The sequence below is a fragment of the Barbatula barbatula genome, assembly GCF_947034865.1.
Source record: "Barbatula barbatula genome assembly, chromosome: 11".
Lineage (NCBI taxonomy): Eukaryota > Metazoa > Chordata > Actinopteri > Cypriniformes > Nemacheilidae > Barbatula > Barbatula barbatula.
The window spans coordinates 22,811,304-22,837,649 of NC_136774.1; the positions used below are offsets into that span (position 1 = coordinate 22,811,304).

A 26,346-nucleotide genomic window follows, 5' to 3' on the forward strand; every position below is an offset into this window, starting at 1 on the left:
TCTTCAGTCTCTGTTTGTTGAGTGAACTCAAAAACGTGCATGTGATAACTTTTTTTACGGTGTTGTATAGATTTTTGAGACTTGTTAAATCTGTCTTCTACATGTGGGTGAGAATCATAATTAAAGGGCGGTTTTCCGGACAGGGATTAGCCAAAGCCAGGACTTTGCTAAATTAGGATATTTAAGGCGTTTTTTAAAAACACAAACAAACATTACCGTGTGCATCTGGAGACAAAGCAATCACACTGATATATTTGAAGATACGGCACTAACATTTTAATAAGTCTGGGACTAGCCTTAAACCCTGTCCGGGTAACCACCCCTACATGTTTTAATATTTAATATCAGACTACTTTACCAACTGATCTTACTAGTAAAGATGACCTCAATCCAAAAATCCCTGTACAAATGATAAGAATGTTAACAAACTGTTTTTTATTTGAGATGAATTCTTTAATTTATGAATTAATTATATCCTGTGTAAACCTAGGTTTAGGATGTGGTTTTAGCTAACTATACGTTTGTGAAAGTAAAAAAATGAAAGTTTATCATACAGGGGTTAGAGCGTGGCACTAGGTCACGGGTTCGATCCAACGGGGATTGCACATAGTCACAAACAAATGTAAAATACCATGCAATGTATGTCGATTTGGTTAAAAGCGTACGCGTAAATGCGCTGTGATGTCACAAACGAAAATACAAACGTTCACATCTGTGTCAAAACTGTAAATGTTTATTGCAAACAACATTCATTCAGGAGTTCAAAAACAATTACAAAAGTTACAAAAAATAAACGTTTCAGTCGAGCTTGACGAACACATCCTAGAGGTTGGAGGAAAATACCCATCCGAACACTTTTCATACTGCAAGGTATAACTGGCAGGATGATCCCAAAACCAAGCAAACATTTTTCATATTGGACAAGGCATGATGCTGCTCTTATGTCTCGTGACTCTCGGAGCATCAGTGTGGACGGTTGTGTTGGAAGAAAACGACAAAAGCAGGATTTGCAGTCTTTATAGTTCCAGCTGTTTTCTCCACGCTCTTCATTCAGTCCTTGAGTCTTTGTAAATGTGCAGAAGTTCCTATACACACTACATCGCCTCTTCATGACAATCGGTAAACATATTTCATCCTATAGCTATATACTATCTTAAGGGTCTTTTACAAACTTTTCGATGTACCTAAAATAGATATTTTGTCAGACTCGTTTTTTAATTTTGAAACACCACATTAAATAAAACAAATGGTTCAGCCAATCAGTACGTTTGAAAACACTTTTATGAGAAAAACAAAGATATCTGCAGGTGGTACATCACGTAGGGTTTAAAAACAGCGTGTCTATTTCGTATTTGGTCTTTTGTCAGCCCAGAGCGCATCGTCCCGCAAATCTCAAACATAATTCCTCTTGTCATAGTCTCCGTTAGGCGTTGATCTTTTGTTGGGCGCATACTTCACCGAGTACCCGGAGTTTCCAGAAGCCGGACACGAGCAGCAGAGCACGCTGCCTCCGATCAGCAGCATCGCAGTGGCCGCCCAGCCGATGTAGAGCGCCGCGCCGATCTCCCGTTTCTGGGAGGCCGGCACCTGCGGATTGTAGAAGTCGGAGATGATGTTGTTGGCCATCCAGCACAGAGGCACCAGCATGAAGATGGCACTGATGATGTAGATCACCCCTCCGACGTTAACCACGCGCGCCTTCACGCCATCCGTCTTGATGCAGTTGGTGCATTGCGCGCCGGCGATCACCACCAGCAGCCCGACTACGCACATGACGGACGAGATGACCGTGAGCGCGCGGGCGGCCTGGAGGTCCTGGTTGAGAGCGAGCATCGAGTCGTGCATCTTGCACTGCATCTGGCCGGTGCTCTGCACGGCGCACGACATCCACAGGCCGTCCCAGATGGTCTGAGCCACCACGATGTTGGCCTCGATGAAGGCGGTCACCTTCCAGGTGGGCAGCCCGCAAGCGGTCATTTCCAAAAGCGTGCCGAAGACGCACAGGGTCAGACCAATGATCTCCAGTGCCGCGGAGGCCATCTCTGTTGCTCGTGACTCGTCTCTTTAAATCCTTATAGCGGACAGGTATAGTGCGCACCCGATTCCACAAGTTTGGGGATCTTTGTTAGTCTTTGGACCAGGTTACCGGTTCGCTTGTCCGTCTCCAAACGCGTTTGTGCGCTTTTTCTTTTCTCTTTCTAATCTGTTAACTGAAGTTTTCCGGTTCTTCTTTCAAAAAGTGTTGCGTAAGTCGAGAAAAGGTGAAGCGTCTTGGTCAGGTGAACAGCATCACTGCGCTCTGCCTCTGCTGAGCTTTGACTAACGGACTTTTCTTGGACTGGGAATAAGTGGAGTGGAATAATAGTGGTGTGGGAGAGGAGGGGGGGGTGTGTGGTGCGAGCGTCCCAAGACTGAAGCCAAACTTTTGTCCAATCGCACCGCGGAGCATCTGTTGCGCCCCAATGAGGATGCAGCGTGCGTGCGCCCGTGTGCGCGCGCGCGTGCACGAGCGCCGGGGTGGGGGGGCATTGTCACAATAACACACTTTCTGCTTTCAGTTTTAACAATAAATGTATTGGATAAAAAACACAAAGGCGAAAATCAATGAATCGGCCTGAAAATAATATAAACTGAATACATCTCATTTATCTTTAATATTCTATTTTAATTGCAGTCCGCGTCGTATTAGTTTTATTTTAGTTTTGTTAGGCTTCGACTGTTTTCAAACAAACACGCGCCGTTAAAAGCCCTTCACCAAACGTTTAAGATCTCCTTGAATCTGTGCGCCGTCAGCGCCATCTTGGCTCCGAATCGCCGCTCTTTCGCTCGTCTCATACGTCACGCCGCGAGCCGTAATGGCTTCTGTTGCGCCGGTCCATCGGTAACCGTGCATTGTGGGATAAGGGCGGAATTGCGGTGGTTTCCGGATTCCCTGGATTGGCCTGTTGGGAAGAGAGAAAACAAGGAAGGTGGAAAACGACAGATTTCTGTGTTTAATCGAGAATTTATTACAGGTAAGAGATTGTGACGAGTGAAACATTAGTCGAAGTTTATCCGGAAGTGCGTGCCTTTGAAAGCGTAAACGTGCACGTCAATGACTGCGTGACTGCATGTCAGAGAGTTGATGTAAAGTTACAATACCTTGAAATAACAGATCGTTTCACTTGGTTCTTTGTTGCAAACTCGTTAAAGTTGCTCAAATATGCACTGCGTTAGTTTGCCGGTATCAGTTTCAGACTTGCTCGGAATCCTCAACACAACATTATCATCAAACAGGGTGTGGACGAGCTAACCGAGGTACTATAAAAATGCACCCACGTTTATCTTATTTGTTAATGCATTTCTCGAGAATTTGGCAGCGAGTGTATTTAGAAACCTGTTGCTTAGAGAGAGTTTGTGGGAGTCCGATAGAGATGCCTGGAGTCTGACAACACGTGTATGTTGTGTGTCTGGAACAAACCTTCTCATCTCGACAGTCACTGACTGATCCTCCATCATACCTGTCACCTTTATCTCCTTCCCTTTATCTTACAAAGAACATCCTGAACTGCTCGTCATGCCTAATGTTTCATGACATTATACATAATTCATTAAACATGTACATTGAAAAAGTTCATATGTATAACGCACACGTGTCTTATGTTGTGATATAGCAAAAATGTTGAAAACTGTTAATGATGTAAGTATTTTCTGTCATGTCACAAGACACATTTACAGTTTGTTTGTACAAACGTCTGGCACCTCGACTTAAAGTGCTTTCATTTTGCCATTTAAAGTTAATGGATAACTCAACCAAAGGAGTTAAAGGAGTAGTTCACCTCCGAAATGAAACATCTGTCCTGATTTACTCGCCCTGTTGTCATTTTAAAGGTGTGTGGTTTTCTTTTTTCTGCAAAACACAAAAGAAGATATTTTGAAAAAATGTAGGAAAACGAAGGCCGTCCGTCCCCATTGAGTTCTATTGTACGGACACAAAACCAATGCAAGTCGATGTGGACCAAGGTTTTCTGTCACCGACATTTTTCAGAATGTCCTCTTTTGATTTCTGCAGATTAAAAAAGTCATATAGGTTTGAAATGGAAAAAAAGGCAGGTAAATAATAACAGATGTATTATTTTAAAAGTGAACTATCCCTTTAAATCACGAAGAAAGGCAACATGTTAAATGTCACGGATGAATATCGACAGAGAATCGCTATTTTGCGAGACGGGGTAAAAAGTGTCACATAAAATGTCTTTCTTATATATATATATATTGATATTGATGTTTGTATATATCTTTACATTTTTATAATCTAAACAATATTTATTTCCAGGTCTAAGTTGTATATTTTCAACGTGGTCTTGCACACTGTTTTGTAAGAATCTAATATTAAAATGTTAGCAAAATACATATTTGAAAATATTTCTAATGCAAAGGTTTTGGCGTCTCGGAGGTGCATTTTCAAGTTGGTTTCCTGCTTAAAAACAATGTTCAATTAGTTTCATTGAAATTTCTTTCTCGAATTGTTTTTTAATGCAGAACAAGAAACGTCATATAGTCCAACAGCCCACATTCATCAAATTATATCTTTTGGCTCATTTTGTTCAAACAGTCCCGTTCCAATAGGAAATCCCCCATTTATAATGACCAAGAGTCTTGGCGTTGGCAAGACATGTGACAAGTAAACAGGACGCGTTTCCAAATCACCTCTTCATAATGAAGGAACTATAAACTGTTTGACTTATATTTGCATTACTTGGATGTTGTTTTTATAAACCACAGAAGCTAACAAAATCAATTGTCACTGAGAAATGTTTAGCTGGTCATATTGTTTTTTTTATGAGGCAGAATTCGCATGAATTTCTCAAGCTTTGGCACGCATCACTCGTGTTAGGGATTTAAACAAACCTCTAACCTTAAACATTAAGGTACGGTGTGTAATTTGTCCTACATTTGTCCTCCTCAATTTCTTTTACATCTTTTCCCCTCCCTCCCTCTCTCTCTTTCTCTCCATCACAGCTCATCCCACACTCATAACTCCTCTGTTATTTCCGTCCGAGTTTGAAAGAGATTCCGTCTTTTGTCTTTGGATTCATTCATCAGTGAGTTTGAGTGCAGCTGCTCTTCAGAGGTGAAGTGAATTACAGAAAGGGTCACGAGGCAACAGGTTTCTCTCATAAACCCTAACGTGGCTTTACCTCCTTGAGTTCACTTGCGCCGTTATCGTGAGCGACCAGTCGTCAGTAACCTCAGCTCGAGTGATCTGACTGTATATGAAGCGGTCACATGTCTCGCGAGCTTACGATCCGGTAAGCTCCGTCAGGAATTCTGTTAAGAACTTCGAAAACTTTATCGTAAAAATGGCAAATCTCTTAAGTCAGATCACCACTCGCTCTCGTGAAATCACATTAATATGATGTGTTTCTGCTCGTTTTAATAACCGCAGCAATAATGAGGCCTTTTGACTCATCTAAAGCCCATAATTCCCAGCCAGTAATAACAAGACCTCACAGAGAGCGACTGTGTATGTTTGTGATAAGATGTGCATCGCTGACTGGGTCCTTCATTACTGAAACGCCCAGAATCTGACATTAATTCTCAATTTGAACTATTTTGACTCTCCCCGGGGGGTAGAAACAGCATCAGCATCAACATTAAATCCTCAAATCCATCAGTATTACAGCTGATTCGGCCGTCACGAGGTGAACGTCCAGTCCGGCCGTCTCTGAATTGAATACACTTCCACCTGAACCCTACACACTCACACATACTTGAGTGTTTCTGTGAGGTTTAGTGTATGTGGGGTGTGTACTTATTCTCATTTATGGGGAGGTGTGTGGAAAGGGTTTCCAGGAATCTGAAAGATAAACAGTACAGTTCACTCCCTACAGTCAACCTCTCTCTCTCTCTCTCTCTCTCTCTCTCTCTCTCTCTCTCTTCATGTCTCACTCACTCATGTCCCTCATCATTATCCAGCCCAGCACTGGACATTTATCATAATGTGTGTGTTGATGCGAGAGACGCATAGCCCGTCTAACTACATAAACCCCTTGTGAGTGTTAGAGGAGGCCTCCGCTCCGCGTTTGGTCCTGATCGCTCTGTCAGGGTTTATTTTATGATAATGACCAGTTGATTGTAAATTATTTCTTATTTAATACAATAATCTGATCACGTAAAGTTGTCGTATACTGTAGATCATAAATTGAATACAATTATAAATATCAAATAAAATATTGTCCGAATTTAAAATAAACGAAAAAAATTAAATGTTGCCTCAGAAATAAACTGAAATAAGTTAAAGGCACTAAAATGATAATAATAAAATAAAATCTTAAGCAAATTTAAAATATCAATAAAAATCCAAACTATAATAACTATATAGTATAACTATAATATATCCGTTAATATTAGCACGTCTCTGTTGCATTGTTGACCGGTTGTTGACTTATGTGTTTCTAATGTTATTTATATGTTTAGTCTAGTCAGCAGTAAAGAGCATCATGTCACAGTCTGCAGAGAAAGGAAAGGTACATTTGTCATATCTCTCTTCTTCTGAAGTTTGTACCCGATACTCCGATTGTCTTTAAAGATGCTGTGACGCTTCCGATGTGTGTTTGTTAGCTTCCTGATGCTGCCGGATATGTCGGCTTTGCCAACCTGCCCAATCAGGTGCACAGAAAGTCTGTCAAGAAGGGATTCGAGTTCACTCTGATGGTTGTAGGTGAGTCTCATAGAAACACATTTATCATGCATGCCGACGCTGTGTTTGTGACGGAGTGTTGTTGATCTTTATAGGAGAGTCTGGTCTCGGGAAATCAACACTTATCAACAGCTTGTTTCTGACTGACCTGTACCCAGAGCGCTATATACCTGGAGCAGCAGGTAACACACGGAGCTCTTCAATAACACCTAAGACCTAAATGATCCCCCAGGAGTTTTGAGAAAAGCCCTTTTAGATTTACTTAAAGGGACAATTCACTTGAAATGTGTGTGTTTACTGTAAGAACATTCAGACACGATCCGAGTGAAATCGTTGTTGATGAGATTGTACAGTATGATGCCGTTCTCGGTGGAATGCTGAATGTTTTTGATTCCTATGCTCAATGCACATAAGCCCCTTGCAAATCCCTCCGTTGAACACTTTTTCTATTAAAGCTCTCTGGAGGACAGCGTGTTTTTACCAAAATAATCCTGTCTGTAGCCCAAGGATTCCTCCCACCACGGCGAAGGAGCTTTCTCAAAAGAATGTCTCCTAAATCTGTCTTTTATGTTGCGTCAAGTCAAGTCAAGTCAAGTCAGCTTTATTTATATAGCGCTTTTTACAATTTTCATTGTTACAAAGCAGCTGTACAAGAAAAAATGACTATAAGTAAAACATAAAAGGTTATGGAATTCAAAACACAGGTCAAATATCAGACACACAATAAATTCCTATATGCAGTGTTAATTAAATAAGACTACCAAATTCTAGCAGCCCCCCCGGCCAGGCAAAACAGTGCAAAACAGTATGCAAACGGTGGCGAGGAACCCAAAACTCCATTGGAGGAGAAAAAAACCTCGGAGGGAAACCAGGCCTAACCAGGGGATTCCAGTTCCCCTCTGGCAAAAACTGCAGCCTCTGCACAAGCTCAACAGTGCTTGCACAACAAGGCGAAAATAAAAAAAAATTAGATTTAAAATTATCATTAATAATCTTATAGTGGCTGAAGTTTTGTAGGGACGTCACTTCCTTCGTCCAGCATTTGTCAGGTCTAGGAATGGATTGCGCCCTGCCCGCTCCGCTCTTGTAACCTTGGAACAATGAGACAAGACTGGCTGAGAGTAGAGTACTGTTCTGCACTCTTTGATGCAACAAATGCATCAGTTGTTATTGGAAGTGTCCCTGGTTCCGGTTGATCTAACTAGTGCAGCCTAGATCTTTGAAATACATATATTATGATAATCTAGTGTATGCAAGATTAAAAAGATGCGTCTTTAGTCTAGATTTAAACTGACAGAGTGTGTCCGCCTCCCGGACATTGCAGGGAAGACTGTTCCAAAGTTTAGGCGCTAGATAGGAAAAGGATCTGCCGCCTGCACTTGATTTTGAAATTCTAGGTATTACCAACTGACCTGACGCCTGAGAGCGTAGTGCACGTGATGGACTATAATACGTAAGAAGTTCTCTCAAGTAGTGAGGAGCTAAACCATGCAAGGCTTTATAGGTAATAAGCAAGATTTTAAAATTTATGCGATGCTTTATAGGTAACCAGTGCAAGGTTGACAGAACCGGGCTAATATGCTCATACTTTTTTGTACGTGTAAGAACTCGAGCTGCCGCATTTTGGACCAGTTGGAGTTTTTGTAATAGGCCTGCAGGGCAACCACCTAATAGTGCATTACAGTAATCTAGTCTTGATGTCATAAAGGCATGTATAAGCTTCTCCGCATCTGATGATGACAGCATATGACGTAATTTAGATATATTTTTAAGATGGAAAAACGCAATCTTACAGGTTTTGGCGACCTGGTTCTCAAATGACAGAGTACTATCGAATATAAAGCCAAGATTCTTAGCTGAAGATGAGGGTTTTATGGAACATCCATCAATAGTTAAGCAGTATTCTTGGTTGTTACGTAGGGCGGTTTTCGGTCCGATAAGTAACACTTCAGTTTTGTCCGAGTTCAGTAATAAAAAATTGCTACTCATCCACTTTTTTATATCGACAATGCATTCCACTATTCGATGGAATTGCTGTGTTTCGTGAGGCTTCGAGGAAATATAAAGTTGCGTATCATCAGCATAGCAGTGAAAGCTTATTCCGTGTCGCTTTATTATATCTCCTAGGGGTAACATGTATAATGCGAAGAGCATAGGCCCTAGTACTGAGCCCTGTGGTACACCGTACTGGACTTGCGATTTGCGTGATACCTCATTGTTTATTTTTACATATTGGAAACGGTCGCATAAATAAGATCTAAGCCATTTCAAAGCTATTTCCTTAATACCGACATCATTTTCAAGTCTATGTAGGAGCATGCTGTGGTCAATGGTGTCGAATGCAGCACTAAGATCTAGCAGCACCAATAAGGAGATACAACCTCGGTCGGACGCCATAAACAGATCATTTGTAACTCTAATCAGAGCAGTCTCTGTACTGTAATGTGCTCTAAATCCAGACTGGAAATCTTCATTAATCTCATTCCTTTGGAGGAAGGAACATATTTGAGTTGAGACTACTTTTTCCAGAACTTTAGATAAGAAAGGTAGATTCGAAATAGGTCTATAGTTAACTAGTTCTCCAGGGTCCAGATGGGGTTTTTTGACAAGGGGCCTTATAACAGCCACCTTATATGCTTTAGGCACATGTCCTAATGTCAGAGATGAGTTAATAATGCTAAGTAGAGGATCTATAATTTCTGGGAGCATCTCTTTCAGTAGATTTGTAGGTATAGGGTCTAGCATGCATGTAGTCGATTTAGATGATCTAATGATTTTCGATAGTTCATCGTGATCTATAGTAGAAAATAAACGTAATTTCTCCTTAGGGGTGCTGTAGTAAGTCGTTTGTTCAGCGGGTTTCGCATCTGGTTGCATAGTTATAATTTTCTCTCGAATATCTTGGATTTTATTTGTGAAATAGTTCATAAAATCATCACTGCTATGCTGGTATACAGCATCAGAAGTCGCTGACGATTTATTTTTGGTTAATTTAGCCACTGTATCAAATAAAAACCTAGGGTTATGCTGGTTTTCTTCTATTAGTGATGAAATGTAGGCGGATCGAGACGTTTTTAGGGCTTTCCTGTATTTTTTTGTACTATCCTTCCAGGCAGTACGAAATACCTCTAATTTAGTCTTTTTAAAGTTGCGCTCCATTTTTCGTGCCGCTTTCTTTAGAGCCTGAGTGTGTTCATTTTTCCACGGTGTCGGTCTGTCATTTTTAATCTTCTTTAAGCGCAAGGGAGCAACTATGTCTAGCGTTTCCGAGAAGGTGGCATTAATATTTTCAATAGTAAAGTCAAGATCTTCAACGTTATTAAGATCTTCAACGTTATTATACGTCAACAAATCACGAATATCTTTCTGCGCGATTCGTCTCAATGACCCTGCCTTGCACTCTCTGTTTATGCGCGGCTTGATTCTTTTGTTCTGTAAATGTGAGTGATTATTTCTTCACGCTGACAGAGAAGATCGAGCGCACGGTTCAGATCGAAGCGTCCACCGTGGAAATCGAGGAGAGGGGAGTCAAGCTTCGCCTGACTGTGGTGGACACGCCGGGATATGGGGACGCCATCAACAGCCAGGACTGGTCAGTGTGTGTGGTCCCACACTTTTTACGTGTCTAATTCATGCATGGGCAACGTATAACAAACACCTGTTTGCACCATATGACCACTTTAACGAGCTTCTGTGACCGAAACCAGCACCGATTTGTTCGTGATCCGGGGGTTTGGTCGCAGACCTTGGAAATCTGTCTGCGACAGCAAAATCCAGCCAAAAATCACGTAGCGTGAGCTTGCCATTACTCACCCTTAGTTGTGTCCCTCACTGTTTGCTGTCTACATAGGCAGCTACCTTTCTTATAGGTAACATGTATACTGACTAAATAATTATTTGCATAGCAGGGCTAATTTAAAGTTTAAAGTTCATAGAGAAAGAAAGATTGTCACGATTTGAAAAAATCCTACAATATACTTAAGTATTTACCGTAGTAATTTTGAATAAAATGTTTAGTGGTTACTACACAATACTCGCCACAGTTTATTAACACACTACCAAATACTACATTAACAAGTAAAACAAGTCTTGTTATTCTGATATACTACGGTGAACTACAGTTTATTCATCCACGATATGGCTAATACAACATAAAACCATTGTTATAATTTCTTATAATATGCTACAGTATACTTCAAGTCACTACACTTTACTATATACTAAAGCATGCTAGAGTATTTACTACAGTTAACACAGCAAAATACTGTAGCATACAAGTGTAGGGTTACTGTAATATACTTCAGCAGCACACTTTTTACCGTAATAAATTGTAGTACGCAGTATTATTTTTATGTTGGGAACCATGAATCTCCCTCGTCCACATTCAGTCACTTATCGTACGGAAGGATTTTAGTATTTAGCAGTTCATTTAGACATAAGGCCGTTATGACCGAGTTATTGTTTTTCGGGTGAACCATTCATAATTGATGGTGCTTCACTGCAGACTGGAGAAAGCTGTTGTCTCTTGCCACTCAGTCCTGCTGTGGAATGCTGGGAATGTCCTGTTTAAAAGAACAATATCCTCCCCATCTCACCCACGGACTTCACATGCTCTTAATGAAAACGTGCCATCCACGTACTGTCATATCATCTCTTCTCCTTTACCTCCCTCGATAAGCCTGCATCAGATGAAAAGGGGAATCGGTCTCACCATGCCGCGATAAGAGCAGAGGAGTGAGCAAATCCACGTTGTGTTGTTGTTTAGATAAGGCCTGAGACTTTAGAACAAAGGGAAGCTGGCGGTGAGACATAGAGAACTGAAAGAGTTAAACTGGTCTGATAAAAAAGAACCTGCGGACAGATCCAGATCAGGGTACGGTAGTGCTCGAGTGGTTCTTCTCTGGACGGGAACCTGTGTAGATATGATGCTCCGGATGGTTTTGATCATCTTTATTTAGACAAGAGTGATTGTTTGTCATTCCTGAAGTGTATCTACTTCCCCAGCGATTAGCTTGTAGTTTTGTTGTGCTCATATCCCAACGGACGAAACGCAGAGATTGAATTCGATCTCGTGCTTTTATGGCTGTTAAACTGTTTGATCTCTGCTTTTTTCTCTCCGACAGCTTTAAGACCATCATACAGTATATTGACAACCAGTTCGAGCGCTACCTGCACGATGAGAGCGGTCTGAACCGCAGGCACATCGTGGACAACAGAGTACACTGCTGTTTCTACTTCATCTCACCGTTGGGACACGGGTAACGCGCACTATTCATCTTATTTTTTGCATTTGTCTAAAACTAATTTCTCTGATTTATTCCTCAGTTAGTACCATTCACACATAACATTTACATTTATGAATTTAATCCAAAACTACTTGCATTGGGTTAATACACATTGCACATACTAAGCAATGTATAGTATAATGCAATCCGAGGGATTGAACCCATGAGCATGCTCTAACCGCTAAGCCACATGAATCACATTTAAGAAAAACAGGAAATATGTCATGAAAGTAGTCAAGTGGTCAAGTGCAAAGACCACAAGTGGGGGTATTATGGTATACTACAGTAAACTACATGTTGTTGTTGTTGTACAGTTTATTCATCCACTACAGCTAATACTATTGTAAACATTCACAAAATGTTTTCTTTCTCTAAATGTTTGCAAGAAATTTCTCTGTTTTTTTCACATAAACGTCTGTCTGATTCGCTTGTGCTCCCTTGTGTTTGATTCATTTTCAGCCTGAAGCCTCTGGACGTGGAGTTTATGAAGGCCATTCACAGTAAAGTCAACATTGTTCCTGTGATCGCCAAAGCCGACACGCTCACGCTGAGAGAGAGAGAGCGTCTCAAGAGAAGGGTGAGAAGCTCTCTCTCTCTTTCTCTCTCACTTTACCACAACAGCCGTCTTGGGGGATCCAATCGCAACAGGTGCAACTGTCCAAAATGGTTTGAATCCCACGGCATAAACCAAAGAATCACATGTGTACGCATCTTCGCATTTCAAACCGCGTCAGACGGCCATTGTGTTGTATCATACGGTTCTCTATGGATGTTTCCTTTTGCCGTCTCTAGAACGTGTGTGCCGGCTGATCTCAGTACTTTAGGATTAAATATCAATATTTGAGTACTTATCTCTGCATCTTCAACAGCTTCAATGCTGGATTCTCTTCAAGTTATCTTATATTATACAAAGATATCGCTATTTTAAGTTTCTTTGGTGAGATCGGCGTCAGTCGTTAGTCATTGTGTGCTTGTTCGTTCTCTTGTAGCCTGTCGTGTCGCACATTGTTAGATTTAGCATCACAAAGGGCAAGACAGAAGAAGAATGAACCCCCACAAACACCTGCTGCTTCGTCGCTTTCACTCACGTGTGCAATGAGCACACAATGGCTCATCTCATCTCGTTTATATTTCAGTCTTCAGTTTGGGTCAAGATTACTGATTCTAGCTGACCTCCGTCCTCCTCTTGTGCTTCTGCATGTAAATGTTGCTTCGTTACCGAAATGGGGGTTTTTGGAGACTGTTCAGAGATAAGAGCGATAGAATCGGCTTCATTTCCTGCAGTCGTGCATGTGCTGCCCATTAGAGTTCTGAGGCCAGATCAGTCCATCCATCTTCAAGTTAATGACCTGGACACAAGACACTTCTGAATGAATACTGACACTGTGATGTGTGTGTCTGCTCGTGACTCGTACTGTACACGGTGTGCTTTCCTTATACCACGTTGTGGAATGATCAAGTAGTCAAGTAAAGATATTTAGCAAAAACGTTGGACGCACACAGGACACAGTTTGAAGGCTTGCATTCATCCATATTTGTACATCGCTTTAGACACAGATGCAGTTATTTTTAGTGGTTCCTGTTATTCACCTGCTTAGATGCTATACTTAGATGGCAGTTTTTTCCTTTCTCTGGGTAAGAAAAGAGCATTTCATTTATAAAGCCCGCTTTGCTTTGCTTCTTTCTTTTTAAGAAGAAGTTTTAAGGAAAGATCAAAATGTCTATTTACTGTTACAACCACTTCATCCGTGGGACACAACATATATTTCTATACAATGGCGAAAAGGAATGAAAACACAATGAAATTTGTCATTTCTTTATTCTAAATGCTATTATTTTTTCATTTTAAATTTACATTTTGTGGGATTTTCTGCATCTGTGTTGCTTTAGTTAATCTAAGCCATTTGTACCACTGTTTATAGGATCATGTGTATGGCTGTCAAACGATTAATCGTGATTAATTGCATCCATATTAAACGTTTCGGTTTAGGAAATATTTACATGTATTTACTTATATTCACCCATATTATTTAAATTGTATATAAATGTTTATTAGTTTTTATATTTTTCACAAATATATGCATGTATGTTTATTATTATGGACAGTACACAAACTTTTATTCTGGATGGGATTATTTGAAAGCCCTCATAACTGATTATAGGAAGAAGGTCATGCGTTTGGTACGACATGAGTTCGGTATTCTTTGGGTAAATGAACTCTTTAAGTTTTATGCCAGCAATCCGGTGGAAGCCGTTGCTGAGGAACTCGCAAGCTTTTAAAACTTTGATTGTTCACAGTTGATTCTTAGGAAATTGCCCATTGAACTTTGAATGTTAATATAAATGAATTGGTGGAAGCTTCAGCTCGAGAGCTCTTTCGGGAAACCCAAGATGCTCTCACGAGAACTTATGAGGTCAGGATCAACGCATATCTCCTCTTATCTCCATTCTGAAAGTTCAGATCAGCAGTTTCATCTTTTCCCCGCTCCCCTGCATGTTGAAGATTTCCCCAAATCCTGCTGTTTCTCGTCTTGGAAAGACAAACGGCCCATTGTGTCTTCAAGTCCCGTCCGAGCTGAATCTTTAGTTTTCACCCTCTGTTTTCTCGCTGTGACGCTTCTGTGCTTCTTTCTCGTTGTATCTACGATCGTTCCTCGCTCTGAACACCATCATGAAGGGGGAAGCAGCTTGTGTAGAACAACATGGCCTTCCTGTAATGTGTCCGAGCGATTGGCAGGGAGAGGCGGGTCAGCGGTGTGCACGGCTCTTATCAGAGACCGCTGGGACCCTGAGTGCCCGCTTCCCTCAGTGAGGTCATAAAACCCCGAAAGTACTCCAGGGATGTTTCGTTAGCCCTGACTTCCTGTCTTTGGAGTGATGTATAGTGAAGAGCCAGCGTTGGAAAAGCTTTGCGGCCGGACTGACGTATATCTGGGAAGCTTGCAGAGTTGCACTCGATTCCCACAGGCCAGATAAACACGGCGTGTTCTAGGTGTACTCGGTGGGTTGCATTGTTGTGTTTATGCGAATTTGAATGCGATTGTTGATGTTTGGCGCGTTGCGATCCCCATCACGGTCATATCTCAGTTTCCAAACCGTCAAAGTTTTCCTCTCTTTGTCCTTCAGTTCGGCTCAGTGGAAGAAACGGACGAAAGCACCCGTGAGATTTTTTTTTGTTGCTTTGTGTTTGCCAACCTTTGTTGTTCTCACAAATATGTTTGGCTTTCCGTCACCATATCATCTAAGCTTGGTGGAGGTTACGTTCGTTCTTTTTTTCGAATCACCTCAGAGTACTCTGACCCCGAAAGTCATTTTGTAGTCCACAGAAGTGATCATGTCATCTTCATAGGTTCAGCATCCGTCATGGGTTTGAGTTTCCATCCTTGTAATGAGGATGTGCTTATTTATTTATGTTCTCAGGCAGTCGTATCCTGGAATTACATCTCACATAGTCCAGATAAAACAATAAATACCCTGCACCTGTCACATACAAAGAGCGCTTGGGCCGAAATTGATGCTGTAGCGGTTTAGGGGGTATCGCTATACCGATACCGTGAATACCGTCGCAAACAGAATGATCTCATCATGATATCTATTTGACAGAAAGCATACATAAAAATACTATCAGTCAAATTCAGCTGTAATTTTGCGCTTTGTTTTCTCTGTTTTGACCAATCACACTCGAAATTAGTTTGGACGAAGAGAGACTGTTTAAACCAACGATATTATCATAAGCTTGATATCGATAATCATGGTTCTTAATATCACAGGTCTCCTAAACAAGTGTTATATTATAAAAAAAGAACTCTAAAATATATACAGTATTGGTTTGGTATCGCGATATATCGCGACACAATAAGGTATATTGTTACGCCCCTGCTTTAAACCAATGAAACCCGTTTAATCTTTTTAATTCTGATTCCTTGACTCATTTATTGTGCTCTTTCTGATCCAAGTGTTGATACCTGTATTACTCGCACACAGTCACGGCTGACTGGAATTTGCTAGTGTGAGCGTCCCTTGGTGTCCTGCTGTTTCACAGACGCCAGATTAGCATTAGCCCTGATACACACACACACGTGCGGCTCTGAGTAATTGGTCAGTACTGTGGAGATTCTTTCAGACTTACACAACACCCCTGAGTGTGTTTTTGTGTGAATGAAAGGCATTCATGAGCGGCCCCAATCCGCAGACTTCACCGGCCAATGGTGTAAACCAGCACGCTGTCGTTTATTTCATAACAATTTGTTTTGTAAATGTGTGTAAGGTATAATTGTGGGCCAGTAAGTCGAGCTCATGTGTGTGATAATGAGTGTTTTTGTGTCGTCTGAATGATGACGGTGTTACAGACAGTAAGGAGCGCTCGGATTATAAGCTCTTATTCGTGCTGCGACGTGATGGCGTGAACCGCTGTTTTTCCTCCTGAAGTTAATCTCATAATAATTGCTCTATACTGTGAAAAGCAAGACTATATTTAACTTATTTTGATGTTACGTGCTTGAATATAGTGTCAGTGTGGTGTGTTTGTGCCCGAAATAGTTCTTGCTCCACCTCTGTAGTTGGACAGACGGAAATGTGGGTAAAAATACATCTGGTAAAGAAACGATCAGATCAATTCATGTACGTTTCTGAACAACAGCTTGTGCTGTTTGCTTTTATATGCAGAGCAGCGTTTTGCTCTCACGCTGTTTTATTTCAAAGCAATCCCGTGAAGTTGGAGAAGAGTCGGAGTTGGTGTGTTTTTGTGGTTTAAATCTTATCTATACCTGATATCTGCGAGCATTTATTTTATGAGACAGCTAATGTCGCGGTCAGACTAGACATTGAGCAAATGCTTAATTTGTTTGGACGGTGCTGCGAAAATGGGCGGGAGCCATTCCTCCATCTTTCACGTTTCTGTACCGAGTGGTCACGCTGTGATGTTTCGCTCTTCTTTTGGTCTCAAGCACTCACTTGATGCGAATTCGCAGGTCAGAGTTCACCAAACTGAATCTTTGCTGTGCGGCGAAATATCTTCGGACGGGCTGAATGGAAGTCATGGAAACGAAAAGTCAAGTGTGACCGTCGCTCGTACAAAGATTCGTATACGGTCTCGTTTAAATGTTTTGATACGATCTGCTTTCCCATCAGATACAAATCAGCCACCTCGTAGACCAGATCTCGCCACTTTTTTTACAAACGGGAATACAGCACGTTCATTACCAATGAACTACCAATAAAGTTGCATTATTTACCCCATGTAATAGAGGAATGAAATAAAGCATCTTACCATTAAAGCATTGAAAAAGACATTTTTCATGTGCACTCTTTCTCCGTCCTCCTGACGTGCACGCTTGCTTCCAGTGCAGAGAATGACAAGCTCCGAAAGTCAGCGCCGTGCTTGTTTTATATATATATCTGTTATTCTTTTTTGTATCATGCAGCGCATAGTTCAGTCTAAGTAACGGACTCCTTGCATACGCCCAAACATTCAGTAAGTGACAAATGTTTGGAAACGGTGTACACAGTCATTTGCGAGTCATCCGCAGGTTCGTACGGAACGTGCTGCTTCTCTTTACCGGACTTGCAGCACAGAAGGCGCGGTGAGACGCGATCCTGCGCTGGGTCATAGCCAGACCTCACGCTCACATGTGCCAGGTGTTTCGGTACCCAACCCTAAAGATTTCCTATTTCTTTGCATCATAAATAATATTTTTATCGGCCCGTCTGCAACACCACTGACCATATAACCAAAATGGCACGATCCCCATTGCATAACGCCTCTGCGAAGATTCGACTGTGAGATTGGTAGTCGAATCAGGCTCCTCCTATAGAAGCATCGAATCTTGCACTATTCGGGGTCAGCCCTCGTATGACCGTAATAGTATTGAGTTTTCCCGCTCGCATAGAGTCTCGCTCTGCAAACACATGGTCACCACTCATAACGTATCCTATGAAAAACAAATTACAAGCATAATAGGTGAAAGTCACTTCCCGTGCCATTGTTTCAGGCCAGACTCCAGGTTCCCATTGCCAACCCAAACACAACCTGACTCTCAGAGCGACGGAGAACACTCACGATTATACTGAGACCGGCCAGAAGAGAATGTTATCGCTCGGAGGTTGCTGTTTTATAGCTCAAGAGATTTTATTGAGTTTTCTGTGGTGTTCTGTTTTAAGTATCAACTTAAAGAGAGAATTGTTGAAACGCATGATGAGTTTGGAGGTGTTGGATGAACGTAGACTGTAGAGGTCAAATAATCTGGATTCTAGTCAATTTAATGAGAAATGTTCGTAGTGAGATCTTCAATAATATTACAAATCACATATCTTTTGAAACTCTAATGACAGAGACATTTGTGTGATTTCGGACTCTTTTTATTATGAGACGCAGATGAGACGTAAACAGACGTTGCTTTCCAAGTAATCTCATTGATGTCTAGGAGAAATAAATGAGATATTAAAGAGATCTTTTTGAGGTTTTATCTGTTAAACTGGTTTATGTTTGTTAAAGTCTTTATCTCATACCAACTTATGTTCGTTCTCATGTTGGCTACATAGTACATCACATTCATTCATGTACAGCTGATCTTTGTCCATTGTAAATTTTCCAAATTCAAGGTCAAGTCATACGAAATTTCTATTTCATCTTTCTCGGTCCACACCCTAAAGTTGGCACGTCTTGGTTATGATTCTCTTCCACGTTTTACTTTCTTTGGGTTCCCCACCCATGAGTCTGTTTGAACAGAAGGACAGCGTCTTAAGATCACGCTCCTCAAGGGGACCCGACCGCGCCGTGTTTATTTGGACTCCGAACACGCAACAATGACATCCACACAAACAATAACACGCACACGGCTCTTTGCGGCGGTCTCTCGCTGTGAAAACAGGGCTAATCATAACAGGAGGGGGTTTCTGTAAAGAGCAGTGAAGCAGGAGCTTCAGTCCCATTGAAACTCCAGCCCCTGCTGACATGACATGAAAGCGTTTATAATGTCAGGAAAAGGGCTGCTGGTGGCGCTTGGGCTGCGATTACGTAACGCCATTGTGAATGTGCTTCTTAGAAAAACAGCTTTGAAGTAAGAAAAATAATCCGACACAGGTGTTTCTGAAGTGTGTTTTGTAGTTTTAGTCGAACATTTCAAGTAGTGGTTGAACATTTTTCATCTCGCCTAAAAATGTGGCCACTTTTACTTCTTTGGTACCTTATCAATATACTCTAATGCCAAGAACTGATTTCTGTATAAATTGGGGAAGTTGGGTCTTGGTACAGTGGATTCTTGATGTCGTCATCTCCTATTCTCTTTATCAGTTAGTTCCTTGGAAGATCTCCCAGAATGCCTTGCATCATTTTGCACAGGTGTTTTTCGGGAAGTATTCAGGTTAAAAAGGCTAATGGGTACCAAACTCGCTGTGCTACTGTGTCTACGTGCCGAGCCGATAGTTCTGCGTTCGTTTACATAGCGTGATTCATACGATTCCTGTTTTGAGCATCAAAGCGTTTCCTCGCAGAGCGTTTCACATGGACAGCGTGCTGAGAGAACTTTGGACTGATCCACATTCATGTTCCAGAATAGACCAGATGTCATTTCCAGTTTTTTGAAAGAAAACGCAAAGCAGCTATTACTGAAAAACAGTTTGTGGATCAGCACAGCTCCTTTCACAAATGAGATTTTTTCCAAGACTTGAGAGAGATGAATTGTTTCGGAAGAGATCCACAACGTGTCAAACTGAGCTCAGATTTGTCAAGTCTGCGATCAAACGTCAATATTTCATCTGAGCCTGTGGCTGTGTGTACAGCGCTCCAGACATACGGCACAACTGTGCCCTAGGAGACCCGAGGTCGACCAAGTCTAACAAAATATTAGTCAAGTTATAAATAAAACCACGCAAATATAAAGCCTTAGGAATCCCCCCATCGACATTAGCGACCGCATTTTTAACAGTCCCATGATTGTTTTCAGTCTTTAAGCTTAGGATATTCTTATTTGTCGAAATGAAACGTCGACAAAAGACAACGCAGGGAGGCCAGCGGAAGAGGGCGGAGAAGCCATCGTCCTCGGGTACGAAAAGAGGCACATCCATCAGCACTCGAATCAGTTTGATGAACTTCCACCATCTGTTGTATTAGTTCATAGTTAATGTATAAAGGAAAGTAATGAGTAAATACCTATAAAATAATATGTTAGACTGTTGTCACTATGCACGTTTGTGTTAAATAGGTGCATTTGCCCACAGTGTTTGTTCACTTTAACCACCTCCGAGGAAAGTGGGGGTCTCGAGTCACTGGCACTGTTATTTTGGGGGTTGCGGGCTGAAAAGTTAATTAATAAAAAGGCAAAAAACTCAAAATATATCTTTGAAATTTAATCAAATCCGGATAATTTGACCTCTACAATCTACATTCATTTCACACCTCTTCATGTGTTTTAACATTTGCTCTCTTATTTGTGTCTGTTTTTATTTCTCCAAAGCATTTTAAACGAGAATCAGTAACATCTGAACAATCTTTACAGATTTTTACATTTTTCATCTTCTGCCCCATCTAAGGCTTTATCTGGATTAGTTATGCTTTTAGGATGGATTTGATCTGGCATGTTTGTACTTCCTTATGATTCATATCGCATTTTATCTGTGCATGTTTTGATGATTTATTGTGCATTCTTATTTTATTATCTTGACCTTCCAATACCTTTGGCTTGTGTTATTTTCTTCAAGACAGAAAACTACAAATTATTTTAAAAAGCATACATTACATTACATTTATTCGTTTGGCAGATGCTTTCATCCAAAGCGACTTACTGCGCATTTAAATCACAGTTCCTATTCAATAGGTTTTTATATCCTGTGAACACAATGTTCTACCAGCTGAGCTACAGGAACATAATAATAAGATTTTCTTGTACCCGGTTTACTCTCGATGACTTCAATACGATTGATCTCTCTGTGATCGTAAGGATCCGATGACCGTCCATTCATGTTTCCGTCAGATTCTGGATGAGATCAGCGAGCAGGGGATACGCATCTATCAGCTTCCCGATGCCGATTCGGACGAAGACGAAGAGTTCAAGGAGCAGACGCGTGTCCTGAAGGTCAGAGGTCGCATTTAAGTTTGTTATTATAAGGTTTGTATGGATGGATGGAGGGTAACCGAGTGTGTTTGTGCACAGGCCAGCATCCCGTTCGCTGTGATCGGCTCCAATCAGCTGATAGAGGTGAAGGGGAAGAAGATCCGTGGACGTCTGTACCCGTGGGGGGTGGTGGAGGTGGAAAACCCCGAACACAACGACTTCCTTAAACTGCGCACTATGCTTGTGTGAGTAAATGATGCTAAACGTCATAAAGATGAACGGTAAAATCTCTCGAATTCTGAGAATTGCTCAGATTGTTCTTGCTACTGTGACTTCTTTATATGAATTATTTACGTTATGATTGCCAAACATTTTGTATTGATATGTGAAATAAGAAAGAAGGCAGACTTAAAGGTTACAGGTTTCAAAGTCAGGGTTAGGATAATACCATGAATCTCGTGACTAGATGTCCGGCATGCATTTCATCCCACAAAATAACTAAATTATAAAAAAATGATTTATATATATATATATATATACAGTAGATATTGCATTAGTAACTAAGGCATTTTCTTGGAATATTATGATCTTTTACACCAGAGTACTTTTAAATGACCATTTTAATTCTTATTAGGTATTTATTAATATAATGCAGCATTTTATTATATTTAATTGAATGCAAATTAAATGCAGTGCAACAAAGAATACCATCATTGGACAATGATTGACTTTTTTCCTATATAAAGATGACTGGAGCTTTTCATTAGTTCTGTAGCGCCCTCTGCTGACAGGATGCAGGTTTAATGTCTCTCTCTCTCTTTCTGTTTGTGCAGAACTCACATGCAAGACCTGCAGGAGGTCACCCAGGATCTTCATTACGAGAACTTCCGTTCAGAGAGACTAAAGCGAGCTGGCAGGTACGACCCACAAACTAGTAAACACACAGACCTCTTCCAAATACCAGTGAACTGCGTCACGCCATATTGGCTGTGAGTTAGTTTATTGCAATTAGGCATGTGCCGGTATCACTTTTTCATGCTGCGATTAATTGAGAGAGCATTTATCACGGTATACGGTTTTATCACGGTATTGTAATTTTACAAGAGAAACAGGTTAAAAAAAGAAAAACTTCAGTTTTGTCCTTTTAGTAACTTGAATAGCTTTTTAATGAACTAAAAGTAACTCAAACATTTAAATACAAATAAATATAAATAAAACAATATAAAATATAAAAGTAAACTGAACAATTATATCAAAATGAATAATGTGCAAACTGCAAAAGAACATTTGCCAAAAAAAAAACAACTATAAAGTTGTGTCGGGCTTCCTGGCATATTTACTCCTCAAGATTAAAGTGCAAAAATGTGAGCATGTTCACTTTGCAAGAGAAACAGGATAAAAAAATAAACTTCAGTTTTGTCCTTTTAGTAACTTTAATAACTTTTTAATGAACTAAAATTACCTCAAACATTTAAAAACAAATAAATATAAGTAAAACAATATAAAATATATAAGTAAACTGAACAATTATATCAAAATGAATCATGTGCAAACTGCAAAAGTACAACATTTGCAAAAACAGAACGATACACAACTATAAAGTTGTGTTGGGCTTCCTGGCATATTTTACTTCTCAAGATTAAAGTGCAAAAATGTGAGCATGTTCACTTTTTCTGGCTTGAGCTTTGAACGCTGAGGTGAGAGGATATGTCCACTGACTTTACCCTTTTAGAAGGGGGATATATTGTCGGCAGCGTTCCTCCTTCCGCCATGCTTCTTCTTCATGTGAGAATTTGACTGCGGCGTCAGTGGCCGTGGCGCGCACTGCGTGCAGTGTGATTCTACGTGTGACGTGAACACTGTTTACATCCGGGTGCGCTCACGTGTCCTGCGCAGCATATACACAGTGTTTGCTCAAGCGGTTGATGGAAAATAAGCTGTAATGCACGTTCTAAAAATAAAAATTCGGATCTATTATTTTTTACGGTATTTTGAAGTGCCCACGATAACAATATTGTGTATATTCATTATCGTGATTTATTGAATTACCGAAAATCGGCACATGTCTAATTGCAATGCATTATGGGATATCTGTAACCACAATGAATACATGCAATTATGTTGCGGGTGGAAAGCACATGTGTGCTTGAAACAAAACTTCTTCACTGAGATTATAAATGCGTGTCTCTGACAGAGTGGCCGAAGAAGAGGTGATGGACAAAGATCAGATTCTCATGGCGAAAGAAGCTGAGGTGAGTCTCTCTCTCTCTCAAACACACACATTTTCTATCTGTACATTCAGCCGACAACAGATTACACTTCTCAGGGATGTTTACGCACAATATAGTTATTCATTTGGCTTGTGATAGGTTGAACAAAAGTGGATAAAGGTAGAATAAAAGTGGATTGACTTTGGTTTCTGGTTTACACAGAGAGAATGTGCTGTATGCTAACAGTGTTTGTCGATCTCAGACTGTTGTTACGGGTGTTTTGTATTTTTGGAGCCGTCATTACGTGTCTTAATGACATGTAGTTATTGTGGCCTATGGGGATGTAAATCCCAGCCGGTTGCGGACACAATCAGAACTGTGTTTAAACATGCACGTCTGCACAGGAAATGACATCAGCTTCCTGTTGTACAGAACAAACAGAGATCCCATTAAAAATGTTGTCATATTATAGCTTGTCGTCCTTTGTGAGCTGTGTGTGTGTGTGTGTGTGTGTGTGTGTGTAGGTGTTTGTTTACAGTTTGAGCTGTAATCATCGTGATTGTTGTGATTAGGGTTTATTTAGAGATTGTTGGGAAATTGTGTTTATTTTTCACTCTGTGTATGAGTGCATATCTGTCTTCATGAGCTCTTTTAAAGTGGAAGTGTTGAGTGTCACACACGTTTCAACTGATTTAAAAATAGCATTTACCATATTTACAATTACACATGACCAAAAAAGGTTTAATGGAACAGTGATGGCTTTAAGATCGATTACTGTTAAGTAAATGCACATCATGTTTACAAAAAATATTTACACACTTAAAAATATCTGTTGTATTATATCAGATGTGAGATAAAGTTTGAAACAAAACATTACACAAAAACAAGTTTGTTAAGATTGCATTGACAAAACCATAGATATTGTTTTCATGTTTAATGGTCTAGAGTGGGATATATAGCGGCCACTAGCAGTGAGTTGAGAATTGCAACCAACCTCTCAGTCCTCCACTCACCCCTCCCTTTCAAAACATGACGGTGGCCACCACATATCAAAAAGATGTCTTCGGCTCAGACAGCGAATCTTCTCATGTTGACACAGGGAAGAGATCATGCGGGCATTAGAAAGTCTGTAGAAAGAGCAATGTAAAATAAAGGGTCTGTTGATTTTTAGTATAAGAAAGATAAAAGTCAGGACCTGCGTTTCGGCAGAGACGCGTTAGGACCATCGGTACTCATAGATATCTATGGAGATATTTTCCAGCAGAGAGACTTTGGAGAGAAATTCAATATATGTAGGCTCGCTCTGTATGTAGATATAAATAGTTTATTCTAAGGTAATATGAACGTAACGGCTCATTACGTAAGGTCAACCTTTGAAGAAATAGTTTTGTATATTATATTGCATTTCTGTCAATAGATCATCCTAATCCTAAAAATGCTCCTTTGAAACCCTTTTGTTTTTTATTTATTCAATGTATTAACGTTTGTATTAACTGTGTATGAATTGTTTTTCTTGCAGCTGAGGCGCATGCAGCAGATGATTGCGCAGATGCAGGCGCAGATGAAGATGAAACCGGGTGATGACTAAGAGTCTGCTTCCGTGTTTGTCTTTGTTCGTCTATATGTGTGTTGTGGGAACAGAAAGTGCCATCTTGCTAAAAACAACATTTACACTCTCCATTTTTAAACGCTATTTGCTCGTCTATAAAATTTGTCATTAATGTCATTCGTGTAACTAACCTCTCGTGTACCACATCGAATGACCTCTGCACTGTCCGTTATGATGTCATATTGTCAAATTCCAATCAGATTAGACGCTGTTTATAATTTAAACCGTCTGTCGTCAATCACGGCTTCAAAGACAAAGTTTAATGTCATATCCCTTGACTTCTTTTTATCTTTTAAGCTGCTTAACTCGTAGAATTTATTTGTATCAGACTAGCATATTTTTACCCTGTCAATACATTTTAACGCAGAGCTTTTACAGTGCATAACACAAGTTTATATCAGTAATGCATTCAGACTATTTTTGAGTCAGATTTGCATTTAGCACTACATTCTTCATGGAGGTACTCCGTCCGAAACTTAAGTTTAAAACTAACCAGAAGTTTACATGCTCTTGTCTCAAACTTTAAGTGTCAGGCGTTATTCTGGAAGGTTTAAGTCTTATATTGTGCAGCGTTTCCCTCTAGTGGACAGGAAAGGAACAAAATACAACAGAGAGAATCTACATTTTTCCAGATAAAAAGGCACGATCTCGTGTATGCATAGTTTTGTTAATGTTCTGTAACATCAGATCAGATTGTCTTTAAAGGCTGAAAATGGGTTCATGAATGGTTGTTGGACCTGGAAAGTGTTTATGAGAGTTTGCCTTTCTTATTTCGAGAGTGTGGTATCGACTTTAATCCGACAGAACTCAACTCTCTCACATCACAGAAATGCCTTAAAACTTCCCATCGTGCACACATCACTAATCTTTATTCTTTTTATTCTTATACGCTCGTGGTTCGGGGTTTTCTATAAGTTTTATCGCTCGTGCATCACCCGCTTATTTTAACGTCCACTGCAGTGACAAACTATTGTTGATAAGTGTAACTCTACAAGATCTTCTTTCGAAAATGGTACACAGTTTATAAACCGTAAAACACAATCACTGTTTATTTACAGTATTGTTTTATCCGCGCATTTTAAACGTCTACTGTAAACATGCTGATTTACTTTGCTTGTATTTGTGGTTCAGCCCACTTGTTTTGACTTGCTTATCTCCTGCTCGAGCCTTTATAAAAGATTAACACCGTTCTTGTTGTGCGGTACAGTAATGCATACGTTATTGTTTTAAATGTTACTTTTTGTACTTGCTCATGTCGAGAAATAAATATCTATGAGTCACAAATATTGAGGATTGTGTTTGACGTTTATTTATCTGCAAACCCTTTTCTATGTTATATTTGATATACGAAAAATAAGCTGGTTGGTGATTTACAGGTTGAATAATTTTATATGATGTAAAGAACTGTGAGAATTAAACCTTGAATATCGTGATGATGTCATATATATATATTCAAATTACAGTGAAATCCACGATCAGATTAAACCTTAAACCTTAACTTCACAGACAG

The 26,346-nt window shown here is 40.2% G+C and overlaps 2 protein-coding genes across 5 annotated transcripts; one reads left to right on the forward strand and one right to left on the reverse strand.

The window, feature by feature from the left end:
- Window positions 1–714: 714 nt before the first annotated feature.
- On the reverse strand, window positions 715–2,567 carry cldn5a (claudin 5a). Its single transcript, XM_079468458.1, has one exon. It carries the CDS (start codon window positions 2,038–2,040, stop codon window positions 1,393–1,395), a length of 648 nt encoding a protein of 215 aa, XP_079324584.1. The 5' UTR covers window positions 2,041–2,567; the 3' UTR covers window positions 715–1,392.
- A 329-nt stretch (window positions 2,568–2,896) lies between these two features.
- Window positions 2,897–26,125, forward strand: LOC306901004 (septin-2). Of its 4 annotated transcripts, none has more exons than XM_079468454.1 (12): window positions 2,897–3,014; window positions 6,460–6,509; window positions 6,604–6,703; window positions 6,778–6,864; window positions 10,151–10,274; window positions 11,806–11,940; window positions 12,427–12,544; window positions 20,937–21,038; window positions 21,117–21,262; window positions 21,851–21,934; window positions 23,212–23,269; window positions 24,747–26,125. In XM_079468454.1, exons 2-12 carry the CDS (start codon window positions 6,483–6,485, stop codon window positions 24,813–24,815), a joined length of 1,050 nt encoding a protein of 349 aa, XP_079324580.1. In that variant the 5' UTR covers window positions 2,897–3,014; window positions 6,460–6,482; the 3' UTR covers window positions 24,816–26,125. The 4 variants fall into 4 exon arrangements, with proteins under 4 accessions (XP_079324580.1, XP_079324582.1, XP_079324581.1 ...); XM_079468456.1 differs by having other exon boundaries at window positions 2,925–3,014; window positions 6,465–6,509; window positions 24,747–26,124; XM_079468455.1 differs by having other exon boundaries at window positions 2,990–3,297; window positions 24,747–26,124.
- The last annotated feature ends 221 nt before the right edge of the window (window positions 26,126–26,346 follow it).